This window comes from Schistocerca gregaria, chromosome 1 (assembly GCF_023897955.1).
Source record: "Schistocerca gregaria isolate iqSchGreg1 chromosome 1, iqSchGreg1.2, whole genome shotgun sequence".
Taxonomy (NCBI): Eukaryota; Metazoa; Arthropoda; class Insecta; order Orthoptera; family Acrididae; genus Schistocerca; species Schistocerca gregaria.
In genome coordinates this window covers 411,151,480-411,164,530 of record NC_064920.1, presented here as the reverse complement: position 1 = coordinate 411,164,530, position 13,051 = coordinate 411,151,480, and the positions used below count along the sequence as shown (strand labels likewise).

The 13,051-nt window shown below is 37.7% G+C and overlaps 1 protein-coding gene across 1 annotated transcript in view; it reads right to left on the bottom strand.

The window, feature by feature from the left end:
- The window catches only part of LOC126349809 (pre-mRNA-processing-splicing factor 8), a 103,801-nt gene that overhangs the window by 20,466 nt on the left and 70,284 nt on the right, over positions 1 to 13,051 (bottom strand). Inside the window, exons 24-28 of the mRNA XM_050002460.1 lie at positions 10,126 to 10,362; positions 5,602 to 5,928; positions 5,341 to 5,510; positions 5,062 to 5,209; positions 4,850 to 4,978 (exon numbers count right to left, since the gene is read on the bottom strand). Coding sequence (XP_049858417.1) covers positions 4,850 to 4,978; positions 5,062 to 5,209; positions 5,341 to 5,510; positions 5,602 to 5,928; positions 10,126 to 10,362 — 1,011 coding nt within the window. The remainder of the gene's footprint in view (positions 1 to 4,849; positions 4,979 to 5,061; positions 5,210 to 5,340; positions 5,511 to 5,601; positions 5,929 to 10,125; positions 10,363 to 13,051) is intronic.

Below are 13,051 nucleotides of genomic sequence, written 5' to 3'. Positions count from 1 at the left end.
AGCCTTTTGCACAGTGCTGTTGGCAATAAGAGCTAAGCAGGGATTGGTGAGGATTTAAAATTTGAAATCCCAAAGTTCAGTATGTAATATTAATATATGTGAATGTTCACCTCAAGGTTAACATGATTGCACAGCACCATTATCAAATGATTTGCCTGCACATCAGCATGACTAGTGAATACACCTGACAAACTACAATTATTCAAAAACAAAATAACAACAAATAAAACATTATAATTACTACTTTATTTCATTGATTATATTGAAAAGTGTGGAAGTGGGATTCCACTGTATACTTTAAAAAATGGTGTAAAATGTGGGAAATAACTTTTTAAGCAATAGAAATTACATATACAATTCCCCCTCACATATTCATACTTTATGTGTGATATAAGTACATAATAGGCATCAAAATACTTGTTTATTATCTAATGAAACTTATCTGATGTTGTACTATGTTTAGCCACTGATGGAACTAGAACTGGTAACTGCACGGGAAGTAGAAACGTTTGTCTTAATTTCATTTCTCATAATGAATGTTTCTGGAGAGCCTACAACTATGTTATTTATCATTTAAATGATGCAACACAGCATCAGTTACAAATTTTTTCAGGCTTATCACAACACATTGGGAGAATTTATTTTTACTGTCAAGCGCATATATTTACAGAACTATTTTGTGTTATGTGTGTGTGTGTGTGTTGGTCATTTTGCCTCTCTTGCGCTGTAATCATGCGTCACTATTGTGCCTCCTGTATTATGCAGAAAACCATACACACAAACCATCACTCTTAACAGTTGTTTAGAAACATCACAAAAAATACTTACATAAATATTTGCAGTTGACAATAAGAATAAATTCTCTAAAGTCATTGCATTAAACATGGAAAAATAAGTAACTGGTGCCGTGTTTCATTATTTACATCACAAACATTTGAGCAACACAATGAGAGCAGAGGTTTCAACTAGTGCTACAAGTGGTCAAACTCGAAACATGCGTTCGAGAAATGCAAACATGTTATGATGATCATGAAGTTGCACACACACCAGTAGACACAGTTTGTAAATGGTTGTGACCAGTGATGACACCAGTTACCCTAACAAACGTAATTATTCTCATCAGCCACCACGCCAAGTCGAAATTAGCAGTGGCAGGAGAAAAGGTATAAATTACTCCCCTTTTACCAACTGCTAGATTCAGATCTACTGAGCAGAACGCCTAGGTGTCAAAAAACTTAACTGCCTAAAGTATGCAAACAGTACTTTAAAGTCAACCCCATGCCGGTGTCATTTTATGTCAATTAGATCACTTTTTGCCACAAGCATCAGTCCATAAAGTGTAAATCATAGGGGAAATTATAACTACATTAATCCAAAAATGGGTGCAAATTAACTTTGTGAATATAGGAAATTTGAAAGGAGTGATAACAAATGTTACAAAGAAAAATATGCATTATTAACATAAGACTGCATCAAATGCCCAAGAGCATCACAATGTTAACATTTCAAGCCCAATTCTTCACAGTTAATTTGAGTATCTTCTGGATGCACAACTTATGTCCAATGTTTAGTGGTAATTTTTAATGGTATTAAATCAATAATGGCAGATCTCATGTGCAATGATTTATAAATGCCTCCAAATGTATTAATCAAAAGGTAATGGGCAATATTCAATAGACAACTGGAACTTATCCAATCTCACCAACTTTCACAGAACGCGCAGTATTAATAGCATAACTTAAGTGGAGTTAGAATGGGAAAAAAAAAATTTTTCCACAGTTTCAAATTTTTATCTCATAAAATTTACAATTTTCTGAATAAAATGTTATGTATATCACTTATAAACCCACATGGGAAGTACTTTATTTTATTTTTTAAAATATAATAGACACTGATTGAAAATGTTAAAAAATTTTATGTGCATTACTTCAAGATCTAATAAAATCCTTAATTTTTTTATATGGAAGGTTGTGGACTGCTGTGTTATAAAAGTTAAATTGCTTGCTTGTATTCGTCATGTCCAGAAGAGGATGGGCACCAAATTGAGGAAGTTGAAACAAAGTTTGAGAGGCAACCATAAAAGGCAGGCTGACAGACAAAATGATTGGTGAACTACAGCAGTATTATGGGATGGCCATTATAAATAATACTGAGGATTTGAGGAAAATGAAGCAGACAGTATGGGCTACCTTCTTCCACAGACTGTCAACTGATGAAGAACCAGTATATCACCTTTGCCCTCCTGGACCTGACTTGTGGTGCAATTACCATAATGCCCAGAACTCAAACAGTTCATACAGCCATAAACATTCCAGTCCAGTCTGCAGTCACAGATATCACAAAAGCTATTTACAGAGATCTGGCAAATCATGAATTACTCAAGGAGTGTCTGCATGGTCAGATTCAAAATACCAATGAGCTGTTCAATAATCTTACATTTACTCACTCACCAAAAAAGGTTTTAGTTGGAATGAAGACACTCAAGTGGGGGCGGGGGGCAGTGATGCTGTTATTGTTTTTAATGATGGCAACACTGGCAGAGTGAAAGTGCTACAGCATACAGGAACTAATCCTGGAGCAAACTGTATCACAGAACTTGAATAGATGGACAAGATTCGCAATGATGAAGCAGAGTTTGCACCACAGTTGGCCACTTAAGAATTCAGAAAGAAGGAAAAAACTTGGGAAAAATATGAAGAGGATGATACACAGTATGGTGCATGGAGCTTCTGAGTGACTAAAAATAAAAAAAGCATATATTTAGTGAGTTACAGTCTTTTGAAACATTAGAAGCCATAACTGAAAATTTACATTTTCTGTTGCATTTTTCCCTAAATCTCAAAAACCACTTCGAGTAGAGTGTTCAAATTTTCAGGGAGTAATAACATACATATCCTGAATCTACTGAACTAAAAGAACAACATAATGTTATGTACAAGTAAAATTATTTAGGATAATGTACAAAAAAAGTACACAATATTTTAACTGTATAGTTAAAAATTGTATTTCCAAAAGCAGTGGCTCAAATGCAAGTATTCTAGTTCAGTAGACTCAGAACACACAGTTCAATGTCCTGTGAAAGTTTCATGTCAGTGGCTACAGTGGTTCCTGAAATACAGGGAAGCTACATCACTAAATTTAGCATTGCCGGGATAGGGTGTTCCAATTCCCCTTAAGAAAGGACGAGTTATGAAAAGAGCTCTTTTTAGACCCTGGCAATCACAACACAAAATCTATCAAGCAAATGTTGAAGGTACTTCCTGAATTGAAAGCAAGTGACAACAAAAATTCTACTGGAACACTAGCGTGGCTATCTTGGCTTCCGAGACACATGAGCTATGGTGAAGTAGAAAAATCCGAGATACCACCTAGTAACAAACATCAACATCCTCAGTATGAAATAGCCTGATAGATTCCAAACAATGCTTCTGTACTGCATAACACAGTGTGAAAGGGGCACTCTGCAGAACTCATGGACTTCGAACGTGGTCAGCTGATTGGGTGACACTTGTCATACGTCTGCACGAGATTTCCACACTCCTAAACATCCCTAGATCCTTGTTTCTGATGTAATAGTGAAGTAGAAACATGAAGAGACACATACAGCTCAAAAGCATACAGGAGATCTTGTCTGTTGACTGACAGAGACTGCCTACAGATGAAGGACGTCATAATGTGTAATAGGCAGACATCTATCCAGACCATCACACAGGAATTCCAAACTGCATCAGTATCCACTGCAAGTACTCTGACAGACGGGAGGTGAGAAAACTTGAATTTCATGGTCAAGTGGCTGCCCATAGGCCACACATCACGGTGGTAAATGCCAAACGACACCTCGCTTGGTGTAAGGCGCGTAAACATTGGACGATCGAATAGTAGAAAAACGTTGTTTAGATTGACGAATAATGGTACACAATGTGGAAATCCAATGGCAACTCGTGAGTGTGGCAAATGCCCGGGAAACGTCACCTGCCAGCATGTGTGGTGCTAACAGTAAAATTCAGAGGCAGTGGTGTTATGGTGTGGTTGTGTTTTTCATGGAAGGAGCTTGCACCCCTGTTTTGCATGGCACTACCAGAATACAGACCTACAATGATGTTTTAAGCACCTTCCTGCTTCCCACTGTTGAAGAGCGATTCGGGGATGGCGACTGATCTTTCAACACGATGTTCATAATGCACGGCCTGTGGCGGAGTGGTTACACGGCAGTAACATCCCTCTAATGGACTGGCCTGCACAGAGTCCTGACCTGAATCCCATAGAACACCTTTGGGTTGTTTTGGAATGCAGGTTTCATACCGGGCCTCACCGACCGACATCGATACATCTCCTACGTGCAGCACTCCGTGAAGAATGGGCTGTCATTCCCCAAGAAACCTTCAGCACCTGACTGAATGTATGCCTGCGAGAGTAGAAGCTGTCATCAAGGCTAAGGGTGGGCCAACACTATACTGAAATCCAGTATTACCGATGGAGGGCACCACAAACTTTTAAGTCATTTTCAGCCAGGTGTCCGGATACTTTTGATTACATAGTGTATATAGATAGCCCGGAAGAATGCTTGTGAGGGAATTAGATTTTTTTTATTACTATATTATATTTCCTAGTTCTTTATGCCTTGATGGCATTATCAGTCTATATAATAAAAGATGGTACTGTTAACAGATTGGTCATTTATACTGATGTTACACATATGGAGTGCTAAACCACTGACCTGGGTAAGTTACTGCAGATCAGTAACAAAATGCAGACTTTGCAGTTGAAAGGGTGATGTTATTTCCCAAATGATTTCCAATAGTACAGAAATATGTGACAGCTACCAAGACTAAAAAGAATGAACAATTACCTGACATAGATCCATAACAATGGACTCGTGGACCTTCTGCCACAAGTGAGCACGGAAGATTTGAATAAGTGAAATCTTCAATGTTGGAATTTTGCCATGCATGAAAATTCCAGTCAAATCAAGTTGGACCTAAAAAAGAATTCCAAGATAAAATAGAATACCAAACCTTTAACAATAAATATTTACCACATACATCTGAACCATAAACTCACCTGGAAACCAACATAAACATTTGCCCTGTTGATTGTGGGTGACCACCAGAGTGTGAATCGTCGATTTGGTATCTGGTTGAGACCAGATCTCTGGGCATTTGTTAGTTTTTTGTACTTCATGGATTCTTCAAATCCTGAAGCCTTTTCCCTGAATGAGACAAAGGCAACAAAAGCTATAAACCACTGATCTATCCAGTAAATTTGCAGTATTCAACAAAGAATTACACTGAAAATACACTTGACATTATACACCGAGATCCACCATTCAGTATTACTTACCAAAATAGACCTTCCCATGTTGGAAAATAAGTGCCCTTGAAAAGTGTATGTTCCAAGATTCCTTCAACTCCACCCAAAGCTTGAATCATATCAGTCCGGTAGTTATTTAGATTCCACAATTTACCATCATGCCGCTGATGTGTCCACCAAAATGGGTTTTGCTTCAAAACCTAGAAAAATGTTTATTGCAATCAGCATTGTGTAACACATTATAATATTGTCATTTTGAAGTTTGTAACTTTTAACTGATAACAATCTTACCTGGTACTGCTTGAATTCAGTTCTTATTCTCCAGCCTTTGTCATAAGCAAGAGTATGCCTATCTTTCTGGAAAAGAGTATTTATGCGAGGAATTCCTCTATCCCAACTGTCTTCAAGATCCTCAAGAGTAAGCCTTCTGTTCTGGGCATTTGCTTCCTGTCTTTTCAATGCATATTCAGCCCACACTCGCTGTGAATCAATGAATTCAGACTCCCAAGGCTGGATGTATCTGTATAAATTAGGGATAAGTTGGTCTTCATCATGGCTCATTCCAGAACGGAAATGTGTAATTCCAACATCAGTCTGCTTAGACCATCTCAAATCCGACTAGAAATAAATAAAAAGAGAACCAATACTTTAAAATCAAATTACAACAATATATTCACATTACGAATGCTTTCTCGTATTGGAGACAAATGGTCATAATGCAGCTTATTTTGCTACTATCTCCCCACTCCCATCCCCCCCCCCCCCCCCAAACCCAGAAAAAAAGCCACCACAGTCCTGTCGCGAACTACTTACGCAGCTGGGAATACTTACCGCTGCTTGTCAATACATCTTTTCTTCTAATGTGCTTTTTATAGAGAACCCTATTCTCTTTGTAAACAATTCAGCTGTTACATGCATGACACTGCAACAATAACGACATACACTATCAAGTACACAATCTGTGCCTGGTGCAGAGAGGTGTCCAAGTACGCAGATGTGAAAGGGTTTCACCTTCTTCCCACTGAGATCAAAAACTTACAGAATAGTGACTCCCTTCAAAACGGAACTACTTCAGTTTCTCTTGATTCACTCATTATTATTTCTTGAGGAATTTGTGAAGAAGATTAGCTAAGATAAGATATAGCTGAACAGTTTGACAACTGTCAAAAGTTAATACAAGCATTGCAAATAGACTAAGCTATTTTGATCAGTCGTCGTGTAGTGCTGATACATATTTTTATCGTATATGAATTGTTGAAGTTAACTGCCCGATAGTTATACCTGGGCAATATTAATCAAAAGGTTAACTTCACTTAATCCATTACTGAAAATGTTAACTTCGTTAAATGTTAGACTGATACTTCACAGTATATTTATCAGAAGCTAAAGTTAATCATTAACTCACAACTTTATGTTGTGGGTGTAGTGAAATGAGCAAGTGACTCAAACATATTACCCACTCCAGCTTGAGAGACACCACTGATAATCACTGTAATGCCAAAACTCTCTCCAGTGCTTCTCTGTCATATTATTTTAACTGGATTACTGCTACTAGCTACACTGTCGATATCTGAATGGACAAGTTTCATTTCTCTTTTCGGCTTTCCTTGAGCAGCCACTGCTGATACTATTTCTTTAAACAATACATACTGAAATTCATGTGGTCTCCCTATGAGCTGTTTTAATTTGTTAAGGCTTGAAGTATGAGCCCAATTGTTGATTTTTTAGGCATGCAGAGTTTACAGTGGAAAAGTATTTGTTCTCCCGATCCAGGTACAAAATTAATGTAATCACTTAAATGTGGCCATTGATTTTCATCAGCTGTAGAGCTACAACTCGATTCCATGACCTAGTTTCCACAGTCAATCTACTAAAAAAAATGTAGTATTTAACGGGAAGTCAATAGACAAACAAAAATAACCCAGACACCAACATGACCGAACATGTCAGAACATGATTTAGGCAGGTGGTGCGGCATCATTTTTGACAAATATTAGGTACCTAAGCAATGATTAACAGACACAAAAAGTTCATGCAAGTTAAACAGTCCATTAATTTTTTTTTAAATTACCTTAAAAATTAATCTGCTACTCAAAGAGTTAACTTTGTTGATTATTGATTAATGGATTAACTGTCTTACGCCCAGCTATGCCAACAGTACGAAAACGACCGTGCCCGCCAAACTGTTCTGAACATATTACTACTGAAGAGTGAAGATGATAATTGATTAAATATTATATAAGTACTTTATGTTGATAATGTTAGTTTCCATTCATTTAGGTGTTGTGCAGCGTTTGTATATGAGGGCTGTTCAAAAAGTATCCAACATTTTTTACTGTTGAAACCAACAATGGTGCTGGTGTCCTTACATGCTCTACCTTTGTAGGCACACATAGTGCATCAAATTTAGTTTTAAGCTTGACGATTCTCAAGTTGAACGCTTCGCATAATTTGAGAAGTGTTTGGAGACAAAGCAATGGGTACCACACAGATAAAGGAGTGGTACAACCACTTCAAAAATGGATATTCATTAATGAAGAGAGAAGCACTTTTAGGTAAGTCCACAACTGCTAATGAGTTTTTATTGATAATGTAAGGACCTTGGTGATGCAGGATAGACAAATCATAATCAGAAAACTTGCTGACAATGTTAACCCATGAGTGCACATGCTGTTTTTCATAACATGAGCAAGCACACGGAGTAAAGATTAGCAGCTTTTATGTTAACAAGGTAAACATGTACAAGCAAAATCACAGTTTAATATTAGTTTCATTAGACAACAATAGAATAAACTTACATAATTTGAGCTTAAGCACTGTTTTATTAAACAATAATTAAAAACTTCCATCGTATCATTCTGTTGCCTTTGACAGGTGTTACTGAGACAGTAATGGCCCATTCAAAGCACTAAATACTGCAGTTACTTAAGATCCCAGCCAACCACTTATTCAATTCTAACTATTTCGGAGACAACTGCCTCATTATGGGATTGTGCTGCTAGCTCATAATCTGGGTCATTTTCTTGCACTGATTATTATTATTTTCTTGCCTAGCTTGTTTTGTATTTTGTGTTACTGCTGCTCACTTGGACATATGACAAAACAAATTATCATTGTTTGCTCAACTAATACTGAAGGAATAAATATGGGCTTGCAACTGTGAAACAACAACGGAACCGTGCAAAACCATTCTATTTGTGGTTGGTGCACATTATACATAGGTGCACTCACTTGACGGCTGAAATTAGTAATGGGTCCACTCACTCCATTTTAACAAAACAGTTGAACCTCAGGAGGACCTCAGCTAACAACTGAACATTAGAAACTGTTCAAACAGGACATGCTAGACACTGACCAACTTTCTTAACACAGTGATCACTGGTAATGAGTCCAGGGTTTGTAGGTATGAACTAGAAACGAAGTTCCAGTCATTGCAGTGGAAGCATCCACCATACTCAAGACCCAAAAAAAGAGGCAGGTATGCAGAAATGTGAAAATTATGCTGACTGTCTTGTCTTTTGACTCCATTGTGCGGGCCATCACAAGAATGCCTCAGAAGGTACTGATGTCAATAAGGAATACTACCAAGGGATTCTGTTTTGCTTTTATGAAGCAGTGAGATGTGAATGCCCAGAGGCAGCAAGCTGTTGGTATCTTCACTAAGGTAAAGCACCTAGTAATAGTTCTAAATTAGTTCCGAGTTTTTTGGCCAAACACGACACAGATGTGGTTTGTCCGCCACACTAGTCTCCTGACCTAGCAATGAGTGACTTCTGGCTTTTCCTAAACTGTAAGAGATTCTGAAAGGGACCAGATTGTGAAACAGGTAAGACATTGTGCAGAATTTGATGGAGCAGCTGTGCACCATACCAAAAGAGGCTTACCACTGATGCTTCCCACTATGGCAGCAGCATTGGGAAAGGTTTGCAGAAGCTATAGGGGACTATTCTGAAGGTGACTAGGGTCAAAACAATCATACCTGAATAAAGACTGATTTTATAAATGAAATTTGAATACTTTTTGAACAGCCCTTGCATGCATTTTTATTGAAACTATCACTGAACTGACTGCCATGTAGTACGACAACCACCACATCTGTTAACTGTTATAAACATGTCGCTACTGAGGAGTGAAATAAATAATCTTTTATTGTTTTATTTATAACAAAGTAATATCTGCCGAGTCAAATTGTAATTTAATATACATGTAAACATATGTAATCATAATTTTGACCCACTACACATCCATTGTGAACTCATTACTATATGGACACATGGAACATGATATAAATACTCGTAAATAAATAAAATGCAGGAAAGGCAACCACTCACATATTGCGGATGATGAGTGGGAGCATAGGAACACACAACAGGAAACAACATTCACAATAGCTGTTTTTCTAGCAAAAGTGCGCGCGCACACACAGCCAACGCAAGGCTTGCATTTGGGTGTATTTGTGGTTAAGTGTGCGAATGTGTGTGCTATTACTAGAAAAAGAGCTAGTACTTGAAAGCTAGTGTGACTGCTGTTTTCTGTTATGTGTTTCTATGCTCCAAGCATTGATTCACTGTAGGTGAGTTGTTGCCTTTATTTTATGTAACCTAAATTATTTAACAATATACCAAAAAATAGAAAGTATGTAAGTAGCACTGTTACACGTCTATGTTCCATTCATCAATTGGTTGCCTATCCACATTTAAAACTGCAACAGCAATTTCTCATTCATCCAGTTCACCATTTTTAGCAAAGTTTGTAAAATCCTGTAGGTTGTGAAATTCTTGTAATACATCAGTGCTGGGAGATGATAATGCTTACCTGTGGTATCAGAACATGCCCCATGGACAGCATTCCAAGGCCACCCAACTCCTTAGGAGTGTAGAATACAACAGGGGGAAACCTTGAAGGCATTTTTGAGTTGAGACCAATTTTTATACGGGTCTGAATTTTATTTTCACATTTCACAAGAAGATCAAGCAGCTCCTGAGTGTTTACTACTGCTTCTCTGAAGTATGTCATAAGTCCAATCAATGCTGTGTTCCATTTGTTCACAATCTGTGTACAGATTACAAATGAAAAGGTGAAATGAGTCAGTGTCAAATACAGTTTATGTAATTAGTCATTATCGATAACATCCTACATAATTATAATAGGATTGGATTGATAAAAAATCTACTCACCAAGTGGTGGCAGGAGAAAACATACACCACAATTAAGGAGCTTACAGAGTCAGCTGATCTTTCTTCTGGCAGATGGGTTGAACAGGAAGGAAGGTAAAGGTCTGGCAAGGTTCAGGAAATGGGGAGAGTTACAGGACGTTGCCCAGCAACCCCCCACCCCCATTTGCTAAACCTTGCCAGTCTTTTTCTTTCAGCCTTCCTCCTCCCGCTTCAATCCTTCTATCAGAAGAAAGAGCCACTGGCTCTGAAAGCTTGCAAATTTCCTTAACTTTCATATACATATTCTCCTGCCACGACTTGGTGAGTAAATTATTTATCCATACAATTACATAATACTGTCAAAAATTTAATATTTATGTTGACATATTAACCCTGCATAATTAATTATACCAATTTTTTACACACACACACACACACACACACACACACACACACACACACACACACACACACACAGGAATGGTACATTTCAACTTCAGGTGACTGGTTTTAAAATTGGTAACTCAAAAATTGAGCACTATGTTCACTTAAGACTATTAATTAGTTTCATTTTTTGTGATCCCTGTTATTGTTGTCAGTCCAAAGACTGGTTTGATGCAGCTCTCCATGCTAATCAAATTCCCTCAGCAACATCTGATTTAATCTAACTACATTCCATTATCCTTGTTTCCCTATTATTGATGTTCGTATTATATCCACCTTTCAAGACACTGTCAATTCTGTCCAACTGTTCTTAAAAGTCCTTTGCTGCATCTAATAAAATTACAATGTCACTGGCAAACCTCAATGTTGTTTATTTCTTCTTTGGTTTTCTTTAGTGCTAGTTCAATGTACAGGTTAAGTAACATCGGGGATAGGCTACAACCCTGTCTCACTCCCTTCTCAATCATTGTTCCCTATTCGTGCTCCTGGACTCTTGTAACTGCCATCTGGTCTCTCTACAAATTGGCTATGCCTCTCACTCCCTATATTTTATCCCTGCAATCTTCAGAATTTGAAAGACAGTATTCCAGTCAGCACTGTCAAAAGCTTTCTCTAAGTCTACAAATGCTATAAACATAGGTTTGCCTTTTTTAAATCTAGCTTCTAAGGTAAGTCATGGGGACAGTATTGCCCCGCATGTTCCAACATTTTTACGGAATCCAAACTGATCTTCCCCATGGCCAGCTTGTACCAGTTTTTCCATTCATCTGTAATGAATTCGTGTTAGTATTTTGCAGCTGTGACTTATTAAAATGATAGTACACTAATTTTCAAACCTTCCTACAACTGCTTTCTCTGGAATTGGAATTCTTATATTCTTCTTGAAGTCCGAGAGTATTTTGCCTGTCTCATAGAACTTGCTCACCAGATCGCTGGCTCTCCCAAGGCTATCATTAGTTCTAACGGAATGTTGTCTAATATCCCAAGGCCTTGTTCCTACTTAGGTCTTTCAGGGGTCTGTCCAATTCTTCACACCATATCATATCTCCCATCTCATTTTCATCTATGTGGTCTTCAATTTCCATAATATTGTTATCAAGTGCATCACCCTTGTATAGACCCTCTACATACTCATTCCACCTTTTGGTTTTCCCTTTTTTGCTTGAGACTGAGTTCACCATCTGAGCTCTTTGGTATTCACATAGGTGGTTCTCTTCTTTTTCTGTAGGCACCATCTATCTTACCCCTAGTGATAAATGTTTCTACATCCTTATATTTGTCCTCTAGCCATTCCCACTTAGCCATTTTGCACTTGCTGTCGATCTCATTTTTGAGATGCTTTTATTCCTTTTCGCCTGGAATTTTTATATTTTCTACTTTCATCAATTAAATTCAATATCTCTTCTGTTACCCATGGATTTCTACTAGCCCTCATCTTTTTACCTACTTGTTGTCTCTGCTGCGTTCACTATTTAATCTCTCAAAGCTACTGATTCTTCTTCTGTATTACTTTCCCCTGTCCTTGTCAATCGTTCCCTAATGCTCCCTCTGAAACTCTCTACAACTTTTATTTCTTTCAGTTTATCCAGGTCCCATCTCCATTAATTCCTACCTTTCCACAGTTTCAATCTACAGTTCATAATCAGCAAATTGTGGTCAGAGTCCACATCTGCCCCAGGAAAAGTCTTACAATTTAAAACCTGGTTCCCAAATCTCTGTCTTACCATTACATAATCAATCTCAAACCTTCCAATGTCCCCAGGTCTCTTCCACATACACATTTTTTCCTGATTCTTAAACCAAATGTTAGCGTTGATTACGTTATGTTCTGTGCAAAATTCTACCAGGCAGTTTCCTCTTTCATTCCTTACCACCAGCTACTACTTTCCCTTCTACTCCTTTTCCTAACATCGAATTCCAGTCCCCCATGACTATTAAATTTTCATCTCCCTTAACTACATGAATCATTTCTTTTATCTCTTCATCATTTGCGGAGCTTGTTGGCATATAAACTTGTACTACTGTAGTGGGTGTGGGTTTCATGCCTGTCTTTGCTACAATAATGTTTTCACTATGCTGTCCACAGTAGCTTATGAACATTTTTTTATTCATTATTAAAGCTACTCTTGCATTACCCTTAT